The 12,967-nt window shown below is 30.4% G+C and overlaps 1 protein-coding gene across 1 annotated transcript; it reads left to right on the top strand.

Annotated features, from left to right (window-relative positions):
• The first annotated feature begins 964 nt into the window (after positions 1 to 964).
• Positions 965 to 12,948, top strand: LOC659633 (protein inscuteable homolog). The gene is made up of 3 exons (XM_965920.5): positions 965 to 11,523; positions 11,571 to 12,654; positions 12,705 to 12,948. Exons 1-3 carry the CDS (start codon positions 11,348 to 11,350, stop codon positions 12,834 to 12,836), a joined length of 1,392 nt encoding a protein of 463 aa, XP_971013.1. The 5' UTR covers positions 965 to 11,347; the 3' UTR covers positions 12,837 to 12,948.
• Positions 12,949 to 12,967: the final 19 nt, after the last annotated feature.

Raw genomic sequence — 12,967 nt, 5'->3', positions numbered from 1 at the left:
GATCTGATTTTTTTATGAGTTTCATTTTAAACAACTTATCAAGTATTTCTACGCATTCATTATATATTTCAGTTGAATCATTTCCAGCATTTTTTGACGCAATTAATAGATCAAGACGTTCTACCATTTCATTCGGATCTGAAAAAATCCCGCTTCCTTTTTCATAGAAGGGAATTTTTCGAATATCTTCTAAAACACTTTTATATTTTTTCAACTGTGAATACACATATTGTAAATTATCAATTTTTTCTTGTTCTTGTGATTTCTTTGCGTTTGTAAGGTGCGCATTTAATGATTTCAATTTAGTTGATATTTCGGGTATCGTTGTATCAATTTTTGCATTTCGACTTCTAATGTCTAACGATAATAAATGTGAAGGTTTTTCAAATTTAAATTGTTTTTCAATAATATCAAAATTTAAATCTTTATTAGGATCTAAACTTATGGAGGAAGGTGATTTTGGTAATGGTAATAAATGATCCGATTCGTTTACATCATCGCCTTTGGCCTGGGGAGCCTTTTCCTCAATTGCTAAAACATTTTTTGGATTCGTTTCGCTCATAAGAATTTGTTGCGTAAATTCAGTAATATTATCAAGTTTGTCAGTTATAGGTTTTTGTAGTTTTTTAATTTCTTCCTTCGTTAAATGTTCTTTAAATTGTTTTAAATGAATCCTATTTTTAATTATTTCACGATTTTTTAAAATAGCGTCAATTATTTCAGTTTTACTATTAGCGTTAGTCATTTATATACAGTGAAAAAAATATTCCCGGACAGGGATTCGAACCTTGGACTGATCAAAAAGTTTTTTTTTATTTTTTTATAAATCCATACCAACTTTATTTTTGGAGTTTACGAAGAATTTAATCTTGCGCCAGGGACTCCTTGTTGGTTAATGAATTGTTTTGGACTTTAATACTTTCTAAATATTGTATGTCTTTGTACATGTTGTCTACTTGCTGTTCAACTAATCTTATTTTTTCAATTAATTGTCTTGTACGTTTTTTCAGAGACTTTATTTTGTTATCTTGTAATTTACTACTGATTCTCACTTTTGTTCGCATAATTTGAAGGTCAATTTCATTATTATCTGAAGACTGATGAATTTCTTGAAGAAAGTTTGTAACACGATCACCAAAAGTAGACGACATTTCAACTGAGCTATTACGCTCCCCATATACGATTGTGCATATTGTTAATATTAGTGATTAAAAAACTGCCATCTAGTAAGGAATAGTAATAGTAATTAACAGTACTTTGCATACTGAAGTAGATTCCTGTCTGCATAAGGCCCTTCAAATTTTTTTTGAATTTTTGGATTCGTTTTGAAATTTTATTTTACAACTTGAAACTTTTATTTTGGAAAATATTTTGTTTTTATTTTTGACGTCATCAGGATTCGAACAGTCAGCAAATGAATGCTCATGTTGGGAGTGCGATGCTTTAACTTCTGCGCTATCGCGGTTTAGCGATAAGCGTGCGTATTTGTGTTAAATAAATGAATACGTCTTTGCCTATTCATTTTATTAAAACCGATGAAAAAGAACATTACAACATTAATAAATTAGCGCCAAAATGGCCATTTATATTGATAATTATAGGACGAAGTGGTTCTGGTAAAACAAATACTGTTATCAATCTTTTAAAATATTTATTTTTTGATACTTTTTATTTGTATGCGAAAGATTTAGAAGAACCTTATTATCAATTATTACAAAATGTATTTGATGATGAAACGATTCAAAATATAATTGAATCGGATTTTTCGTCAGATATAGAAGACATAGTCAATGTAGACGAATTAGATAGAGATAAACAAAATTTGATTATTGTTGATGATTTCGTAACGGAAAAAGATCAAAAGAAACTGATAGATTTAGCTATACGAGGAAGAAAAATGAATGCTTCGATGATCTATATAACGCAGGATTGGTATAGAGTACCAAAATCAATTCGTTTACAATGTAATTATCTTTCAATATTTCCATCATGTGATGGTAATGATATAAGCTTGATATTTAGAGAAAAAGGATTGGATAAGAAAATCAAGGAATATTATGAAAATAACATTAATAATTTTGATTGCTTAACTATTGATTTTAAAACTCCTGAAATGAAATATAGAAAGAATTTTACACCAATAAATGACTAGTGCTTCGCATGCTGAATATATTCTTAGAAAAAATAGAAAAAAAGGGGGTAAGTCAACAAGAGGACCACCTGGTATAGGATTTAATCTAACAGAAAACGGTGATTATGATATCGCAGGTCACAAATTAGTTAATGTAAAACAACCAGAAAATCCTGGCGATGCTGTTAATTTACAATATTTAGAGTCAGTCGAGGCGAAGTGGACTAATGCTATGGATAAAGTCAACGATAATATGATTAAAAAACATGATTCAGAAACTATTATAAATTTGGTTAAACCTGCATTGAATAATATGATTAAAAAAAATGATTCAGAAAGCGTTTTAAAAATTGTTAAACCTGAACTGAATAATATGATTAAAAAAGATGATTCAGAAAGCGTTTTAAAAATTGTTAAACCTGAACTCAGTAATATGATCAAAAAAGATGATTCAGAAACTATTATAAATTTGGTTAAACCTGAATTGAATAATATGATCAAAAAAGATTCGCTGAATCTAACTACTACAAAACGATATATTGATATTGATAAGCATGATGTTGTCAATAAAAAACAACTAGATATTTACGGAGAAAGGTTAATTAACTTGGAAACTGAATTCATGAAAAAAATTCATTATTCTTTTTTACAATTTGTAGGAAAAATTTGTTTTGTTAAAGAAGTTCATGGACAAAAGGCTGTTACTTTGCTTGACTTTTCTTTTGATGGTGAACTATTTCTTAGAATACCAATGAATGTGGAAGTTATAAAATTCTACTCAACGGCTAATTTGAAAGATTTGGATATTAGTACTAATAAAGAAACAATAGATCTTTCAAAACCCTTTACTGTTAAAGAATTTGATCTTCTATCTTTTAGAATAAAAAAAGAAAAGGTAAACACAGATGAAAATCTCGGTGGTTATAACCATAATAAACCTTATCTATTAAGAATTCCAATTTTTTTTTATATGCTAGTTAAGTTTTCTGTATAATTATCAGTCTTTGACCTTCATGCTCATTATGCGTTTACAAAAGTAAATTTAAATAAAAATGGTATCTCTACTGTTTGTTGTACAGTAAATGGATTATTGTAAAATATGCAAAACAAAAACTAAATCCACTGGAGAACCAGAATTTATTGTAAAATATAAACGCTGGAGAAGAATATCAACTTGCAAAATTTGTCAATCAGTAAAAAATAATATTTCTAAATCACCTAAAGATATTTTAATTTTTGAATTATTTAAATCCGCTAGGAAAAAATACCCAACACGTCGCTTTCAACATAGAGGTATTGATGATACTTGGCAAATAGATATTTATGTTTTTTATAGACCAAAAGGAAAAGCAGAAGATCCAAGCTATTCTTTAAGAACAAAGACAGAGTCGAAGACGAAGCCGAATGATTTTAATAAATTTAAAAAGATCAATAACGGTTTTATCTATATTCTAGTCGCTGAAGACACCTTTTCTAAATTTGTATGGGTAGAACCTTTAAAAACTAAATCAGGATTAGAAGTAGCTAACGCGTTTTTAAAAATCATACAACAAGCGATTAAAGATAAACACAATCCACCGAAAAATTTACATGCTGATAGAGGAAAAGAGTTTTATAATAAAGATATGAGAATCGTTTTAAATAAGTACAATATCAATCTTTATAGTACTGGAACAAAAAATAAAGCTTTCTTTGTTGAGAGGTTCAACCGTACTTTAGGAAATAAATTCAAGCCAATATTGTATGACAGTTTTAATTGGCTTTCGTTACTTCCAAAAATTATAAAATCTTATAACAATTGTTATCATTCTACGATTAAAATGAAACCAAAAGATGTTAATAAAGAAAATGAAAGGCAGTTATTAGAAACCGTATATATGATTACATTAACAAATAAAAAACCAAAATTTGAAGTTGGTGATAGAATTAGATTGTCTAATATGGTTGATATTTTTCGTAACAAATTAAAAACAAACTGGACTGAAGAAATATTCACAGTTGTAGAAAAACGCGTATATAATGTTTGGATTTATTTTGTTTCTGATCTTAACGGCGAAAAAATTAAAGAGGGGATATACGAAGAAGAAATGCAATTAACATTATTATAAGAATTATTGAAATAATACAAATAAAAATAAATATAATTTTTTTCTTTTCTTTTTTTAATTCCACAATCTTTAAGTTTGCCTTGATTAATAAATTCGCTGTGTTCATGGACGTATTCATCGTCGTCTTCGACACTGGACTGGTCTTGCCAGTCATTTATTAACTAGAGAAAGAGTATTTGCTAATCGTCTTTTTGCTCGTTCTTTATTGTTATATCTAATAACAGGATTTTTGTTCAGTAACGCGTTTATTTTTTCTTCATCATAAATATTTACCTCTTTTAATTCTTGTTCCAACACATTAATTTTATTATCTTTGTACTCAATTTCCTCGTCCATTTTTTCTATTGTTTCAACCGCAGCATTTCCTAATTCTTTTAAAATTCTGTTTTCCATATACAGCTGATTAGATGCTTTAACTTTATTACCAACAGATAAACTGTTAAACTCAATACAGTCTTTTTTTATTCTATTTTGAATAATTTTTATCTGATTTTTATCTGCAACATCAATTAGTGCCATTATTTATTAGACAGGGAATTCGCCGCTTACGGCTCATGAGTTGACAGGGTCAAAGAATTCATAGTTTTATCAAACATTTTATCAAATTCTTCTTCGGGTTTTGTACTGCCAGCAGTATGCTGAGAATTAGCTTTGTAATCTGATTGAGATGTGTTTGATTTGTGTTTAGATTTAATTTGTTTCTGTTTTTTGTTATATTGTTCTATGTTGTTTGATTTTTTGTTATGTTTAATTAATGTTTCACCAGTAAGAAATTTTATTTGATTCCTAATTGTGTTTTCACCAATTTTATTCTGTTTAGCAAACTCTTTTAAGGTAATATTGTTAGAAGTGGGGTCTCCTTTTTGTGCTAAAAAATTTAATGCTAATTGTCTTGATCGCATATTATTTAAATTCTTAACTGATGGAATACTAGACTCTGTTAACGTATAATCCTTTTTAATTATTATATTTATCTTTTGTTTAGCTGACTGTTCCCTTTTCGTATTATGAGCCATTTATTATGAAATAATATCTTTCTAATAAATGGGGAATAAAGATTGTCAGATTGATCATGAACAAACATCTCCGAATAATGAGTCGTTATTAAGAAAATGTTCCATTTGTCAAACCATAAAATCTCATTCAAATTTTGTTAAAAGTAAAAATCAGAAATATGGAATTGGATACATGTGTTATGACTGTAAAAAAAAACAAAATGATAAATTTACTTGCAATATATGTTTTATGGATGTTCCGATACGGTATAAAAAAAGACATTTCAAAAAAATATGGCATGAAAAATTAGAAAAATATATTAACGATTTAAAAGGATATTGATCCATAAATGTTTTGAATAATTTTTTCTCTAATAAATGGAGCTCTCGAAAGATGAGCTTCGTAAAATGACACTTGAAGAAATTATAAAACTTACTAAAGGTGATTTAAAAAAAGTGGGTGACATAATTGAACAAATTAGTGAAGGCAATTCGTCATCGAATTCAGATAAGAGTTCATCTTTGACACATGAGTCGTCCTCGATGGATAAATATTTTTTAACACCACAATCAAATAATGAGATTGTGCTAAATAAACTAAGTTTAAAAAAAATAAAAGCCATCGCAAAAAAGATGGGGTTAAAAAACTATTCGCAATATAACTCAAAGACTAAATTAGATCTTATAAAATTAATTCTAAAAGAAGAGCTCATCAATGCAGGCGATTGGTTTAATAAATTAAATAGACTCAATATTAAAAAATTAAAATCAATTGCTGAAAAACTAGGTCTAAAGATAAAGCAAAATAGTAAAAAGACAGATCTAGTGAATCAAATTTCAGATAATGCCCTCATGAGCGAAGCGAATTTAAATACTGTTCTTAAAGAAATCGGGTCGCAAAGTTTAGAGGAATTATTAGAGGAAACCATGTCTAAAAACGAGTCGACTCAGAATACATCAATAAAAGAATTAAGAAAAATTGCCAAAGAAAAGAATATCACAGGTTACTCTAAAATGAAGAAGGCAGAATTATTACAAAAAATTAACGATCAACCGTTCGCTTTCGAAGATAGTTATTTTACAGAACTTTCAAAAAAATCTAAAATCAAAATAATAGAAACAAAAGCTGAATACACCAAAAAATGGAAGAAACATAAAGTTTACTATAAAGTTATATTATTGAAAGCCGAAGAGGAAGATTCACCCAAGTCTGATCTTTCAGACATAATAATGAAAAAAATAACTGTCATTAGAGAGGGTTTAAATGAAATGATTAAAATAGTAAAAGAGAAAACAAATTTCAAAGAAGGAGATTTAATGAATATAGTGGTTAATCATCCTGATCTTTGGAATCCTATTTCCACAGGGTTATCAAGAACTACTGAAATTGATAATTTATTAAACAATATTCAAAGTATCTTAACTTCAAATCAAGATTTAGATATATATGGTTGCACATTTCATGCCGAAGTTGTTAATATGCCTAGAGGCGCAGGTAGTGGGGTAAAGATGTTAAATATAGCTGAAGACTCAAGAACAAAGAAAAGTATAACACGGATAAATAATAAAGATAGATTATGTTGTCCAAGAGCTGTTATTGTTGGACTAACTTATCAAACAAATATAATACTCGGTAAAGAATTTAACGACAATGATATAACATATATTAGAAAAGGAAGAAATTTACAAACTACTTTAGCTCAAGAACTATGTAATCAGCTTAAAGAATATAATGAAGAATATTTTACTTTACGTGATATTGCAAATATAGAAAAAGTATTAAATATTCAAATAAAAGTTATAGCTGCCGAATGTTTTAATCAAGTAATTTATTCTGGAGAAGAGAAAGATGTAAAAGTATATTTATATAAAAACGGAAATCATTTTGATACAATCAATAATATGACAGCTTTCTATAGTCAATCTTATTATTGTGAAAAATGTGATAAACCGTATCAACATAAAGATAATCATAAATGCAAAAAAGGAGTTAAAATATGCATATTATGCTTAAAACCTAAACATGAAGAAGGCTCTAAACAAAGAATATATTGTGAAAAATGCAATAGATATTGTTTTAATCCAGAATGTTTAGCAAATCATTCAGAAGTTTGTGAAAGATTTCGTAAATGCTTAAACTGTAATAAAATACTCAAAAGAGGTGATAAAATGCTTGAAGAAGGAAATAACAAGAAAGGTAACAAAATGGTAAAAGAGGGTAGAAAAATGAATGATCACAGATGTGGATGGGAAATATGTCGAAATTGTTATAAAGAAGTTGAAATATTAGAACATAAATGTTACATGCAATGGATACGACAAAAAGGCGGAATATGTGAGACAATAATGAAAGACGGTGATAATAAATATAAAGTAAAAGGTTGTCAAAATTGTGATAGAAAAGGTTGTACAGTAACTTTTCCTGATGAAACAAACAAACAATCAAACAAAGGAAAAGAAACATTATCACTTAAAGACTTGGAAAAGGGTTCTGGATATACCATAACAGATTTGCAACTTTTTACTAAAGACGGTAAAGAAAAAGCTGTAGTTATATTGAATAATGAATTTAAGTTGTTTTTACCAGATAGATTGGCTAAAAGGGGTGATGAACTAATAGGCTATATGTTAGAATATGATTTAGTTATGACTTATAATGGTTTGATAGATGTGAAAAATAATGCAGGATTTACATATAAAATTCATGATATTACATTTAAAAAAATGGACAAACGTCCTGATAAAACAAACAAATATCCTGATGAAACAAACAAACATCCTGATGAAACAAACAAACATCCTGATAAAACAACCGAAAGAATAAAATATCACATTTATCAATGTAAAGATTGTAAAAATTGTGCTAAAAAACCGTTGGATGATGAAGAACCGTTTAAATGCGTTAAATGCGGTTCTAAATACCATACAACTAAATGTTCTTATACAGAAAAATATTTATTCTTTGATTATGAAGCAATGCAAGAAACAGGCAAACATATCGCTAATTTAGCTATATCCCACGATTTTAGCGGAAATGTTAATTCTTTCGAAACCAACGAAGATTTTTGCAAATGGTTAATTTCTAGAGATCATAAAGGATATACAGCTATCGCACATTATTCTAAAGGTTATGATTCTTACTTTATTTTAAAACATTGCGTTGAAAACGGTATTAAACCTTTCTGCGTATATAACGGATCTAAAATAATGTTAATGGAAATAAAATCAATTAATTTAAGAATTATTGGTAGTAGTAATTTTGTTCAAGGACCTTTAAAAAATTTCCCTAAAACATTCGGTCTAAAAGAACTTAAAAAAGGATATTTTCCACATTTCTTCAATACAACGGAAAATCAGAACTATATTGGAAAAATACCTGATACAAAATACTATGGTGTTAATTCTATGAAACCAAAAGAAAGGGAAGAGTTTTTAGAATGGCATAAACAAAAAAGAAAAGAAAATTATTTGTTTGATTTTAAAAAAGAACTTTATGATTATTGTAATTCTGATGTTGATATATTAAGAAGAGGATGTCTTGAATTAAGAAAGCAGTTTCTAGAAATTGCTAATATAGACCCTTTTAGATATATTACTATTGCTGGTGTTTGTATGGATATATATAGATCAAAATATATTAAGAAATATACAATAGCTGTTGTTGATAATCTGAAAAAAGATCAATATTCTCAACAATCAATTTCATGGTTAAATAGTTATCATAATCCAAATATACAACACGCATTAAACATTGGTGAAGCGAAAATATGTGGATCAAAAGTTGATGGCTTTGATGAAAAAACCAATACAGTCTATCAATATCATGGTTGTTTTTGGCATGGCTGTATAAAATGTTATAGTTCAGATTTTATTAATAATAAGAACAAAACAGTTATGGAAGATCTTTATGAGAAAACAATAGAAAGAAGTAAGCGAATAAAAAAGGCTGGTTATAACTTAATAGAAATGTGGGGATGTGAGTGGACAAAGTCAAAAGAATATAAGAAAGAAATGAAACAAATTGAAGAAGAAATTAAAAAATGGGAAGATCTTAATCCTAGAAACGCATTCTTTGGTGGAAGAACAAACGCAACAAAATTGAGAGTAAAAGGAAAGAAATTGAAATATATTGATGTTTGCAGTTTATATCCAACAGTACAATATTTTGATGATTATCCAGTCGGACATCCTACTAAAATATTCAAACCTCGTACGTATGATCCTGAATGGTATGGATTAATAAAATGTGCAATTTTACCACCAAAAGGTTTGTATCACCCCGTTTTACCTGTTAAAAATAAAAACAAATCTGGTGATGAAAAGCTAACATTTCCATTATGTCAATTGTGTGCAAAATTAAATAATCAAAAAGATAAATGTTCTCATACAGAATCTCAAAGAATTATCAGAGGAACCTGGTGTACCAACGAAGTAAAAAAAGCAATTGAAAAGGGGTACAAAATAATAACTATTGATGAGGTTTGGCATTTTTACGGAAAATCATCAAATTTATTTAAAGAATATGTGAAAGCGTTTATGAAAATTAAATTAGAAACAAGCCCTTGGCAGGATGATTTTGAATCAGAAGAAGAATATAGAAAAGCTGTAAAAGAAAATCTAGGTATTGAATTGGGTAAAATAGAAAATAATCCTGGAAAGAGAGCTGTTGCGAAAATATGCTTAAATTCCTTATGGGGTAAATTTGGGCAAAGACAAAATATGGGTGCAACAGAATATGTTACAGATGTTAAAAGATTTTATGAAATTTTATTAGATGACAGACTTGATAATATACATATAAACGATATAAATGAAAATATGTTACAAATTGATTATAAGTTAAAAGATTGTTATGTTGAAAATAATTTCAATACCAATATATTTATAGCTGCTTTTACAACTGCAAACGCAAGACTAAGATTGTACGAAATGTTAGATAAATTGGGAGATGCAGTTGTATATTATGATACTGATAGCGTTGTATATATAGACGATGGTAAAAATACTATCAAAACAGACTGTTTATTGGGAGAATGGACAGACGAATTAGGTAAAGACGTATGGATAATAGATTGGATATCAACAGGTCCTAAAAGTTATTGTTATAAAACAAACACAGGTAAAGTTGTTTGTAAAATAAAAGGATTTACGCTAAATTATGAAACGTCCAAAAAGATTAATTCCGAAAGTATAAATAATATTTTAGAAAAGAAAGACAGTAAAATCAGTACGCAATATAATCGAATTACCAGAGATACTAAAACTAAGGAACTCTTAAATAAAATCGAAACAAAAGAATTTGGTTTTGTTTATGATAAGAGGGTTGTTTTAGAAAACTATGATACAATACCGTTTGGATATTAGCGTCAGCTGGAGCTGACTCAAGTCTGCGACTAATTAGAAAAAAAAGACAATCCGTGGACGTAGTCCACTCATGAGCAGAACGAATTCTTATAATAGCGTTTTTTTTATCCGTCAAGAACAAGTGGTAAACTTTTCCACGATTATAAGAGATATATACACCGAATTTTCATTATTTTTTTCTAATTCACACAACTGATTGAGATAACTCTTTATCTATTTTTGATATAAGTAGTTATATAATTATCCTATAGAGTAAAATCTTTGAAAAATGTTAATTCCGGCGAAGCCCTCATGAGCGAAGCGATTTTAAAATATGTCTTGAAAATCGGGGGTGTTTTCACGATTTTTGTGCTTTTCTGATTACCCTTGAAAATCGGGGCGTGTTTTCTATTTATCCTTGAAAATCAGGGTGTTTTTGTACTTTTTTTAGATTACCTTGAAAATCGGGTTATTTGCTTGATATTTTTTATTTTTTTAGCTACCTGGAAAATCGGGGTGTTTTAACGTTTTTTTTTTGCTTTTCTGTTTGCCCTTGAAAATCAGGGCGTTTTCCTTAAAAAAATGGCTGTGTGCTATGGGGCCTTATTAGTTTTTTAGATTACCTTGAAAACCGGTGGTGTTTTAACGTTTTTTTTTTTTTGCTTTTTACCCTTGAAAATCAGGGTGTTTTTACATTTTTTTTGGTGTGTCTTTTATTTTTGACTCGAAGAAGGAGAGAACCACTTGACAATGACGCTGTACAAACTTGGATGACGGAAATAAAACATCACTACGAACAGGAGTGCATGACCACCCTCCAGGCCAAGTCCATAGCCGGGGAACTGCACCAGAAGGTGGCCACCATGGCCACTTTCACCATTTCGAGCATTAGGACGGTTTTAACGCACTCGGAGTGCATCCAACGCGAATATAAAAGCCTCAACAGGTACTTGTAGTATTATTTCTTTCAGAACCAAAGAATTTTTTTTCCAGTGAGAAGAAACACGTGGGGCCTTTAGCCCAAAGCCTTGCCGGTAACATCATCGATTTCATCAAAACCTACTCAGAGGTGACCCCCAAACTGTTAAAACAGTACGACTCAGTCAGGAAAACGAACGAAGATTTCTTAACACTCGTGTCCCAACTGTTCGCCCAATGGGAGAGCGTGTGTCACACTGTCTTGGTCAAAGAAATCAAACGACTGGTCGATAAATTGGAAAATCCATGTTCGGAGCTCGATTTACGTGCCACAATCACTGGGATCACCTCCTTGTGCTTGCGAAACGATCATTTGATTGAGATTTTCACCAAAAATGACGTAATCCCAATACTGTTGATTCTGTGCGAGAAATGCGAAGGTTCCTCCATGAGGAGTCTCCTCCTGCGTGCACTTTCAACAATGTGTTCCACCGCTTTCGCGGTCCGGCAATTTGAGCGTTTTTCCGGGATTCAAATCGTCAGTGACACTCTTGGAGAGGAGCCTTTTCGGCCTGAACCTGAACGTTCCGAAGCCGTGGCGCTTCTGGCCCAAGTGACAGCGCCATGGATTGAAGACAACCACTGCATTAAAGGCCTGCCTGACTATTCGAGAAAACTGGTCAAGTCTTTGACTAGATTCCTCTCGACCACGAAATGTTGCCAAAACCTGCTCTTGTGCACTGCAGCTCTTGCCAACTTGTCCACGATGGACAACAAAAGCATCAAACACATCTTACACTTGAATACTATTGAGCTACTCTTGGAGGCGGTGAATAGACGAGGGCCTTGTGCTTCCGTCTATCTCCTAGAGCAAGTGGCGACTTTGTTAGCCAACATGACTTCACTCCAACCGGCGAGATTACAACTGGTGAAGTTGAAGACAATTCCAGCCTTGTTGTGTTGTTTGAGAAGTGGAAGTGTTGGCGAGGAAGTTGAGAAAAGATTGCAACAGAAAGCTATCATAGCTTTGTCGAGGCTTTGTGGCGAGAAAGAGGCAGCTGCTCAAGTTGTGCAACTTGGAGGTGTTGAAAAACTAGTCAAAATGTGTAGGGAGAAGAATGAGAGGTTTAGTAACGATGCGGTTCTTGTCGCAACTTTGGTAAGTTGGTTTCTGGGGGTTGTTTGTGGTTTGAGGGTCGGTTGTTTTAGGCTACTTTGAGGAAAATAGCGGATGCTTGCGGGAGGGAAGTGATCAGTGTTGAGGATGTCCAAGAGTTGGTTGAGCCGAAATTGCTGGACTCGTTTCTGGCGTATTCGAGTCAGAACGAGAGTTACGTGTAAAAACTGCCATTATATACCTACCTAGAGTGTTCACTATTCGGAGTATTTATTATTTGTTACTTTATTTATTATTTTATGTACAAACAAAACGGAATTAAATGTGTATTTTGATTTTTATAGTTTTTTTTGCC

The sequence above is a fragment of the Tribolium castaneum genome, chromosome 4 (assembly GCF_031307605.1).
Source record: "Tribolium castaneum strain GA2 chromosome 4, icTriCast1.1, whole genome shotgun sequence".
Lineage (NCBI taxonomy): Eukaryota > Metazoa > Arthropoda > Insecta > Coleoptera > Tenebrionidae > Tribolium > Tribolium castaneum.
Note: the sequence above shows the minus strand (reverse complement) of the source record. Positions and strands in the feature narration are given on the sequence as shown.

Bases quoted from the DNA above. Each gene is read 5' to 3' on its own strand.
- LOC659633 (XM_965920.5), top strand. From the start codon at position 11,348: ATGACGGAAATAAAACATCACTACGAACAGGAGTGCATGACCACCCTC. The intron at 11,524-11,570 runs GTACTTGTAGTA...TTTTTTTTCCAG, and splicing joins GAATATAAAAGCCTCAACAG to TGAGAAGAAACACGTGGGGC. The intron at 12,655-12,704 runs GTAAGTTGGTTT...CGGTTGTTTTAG, and splicing joins CGGTTCTTGTCGCAACTTTG to GCTACTTTGAGGAAAATAGC.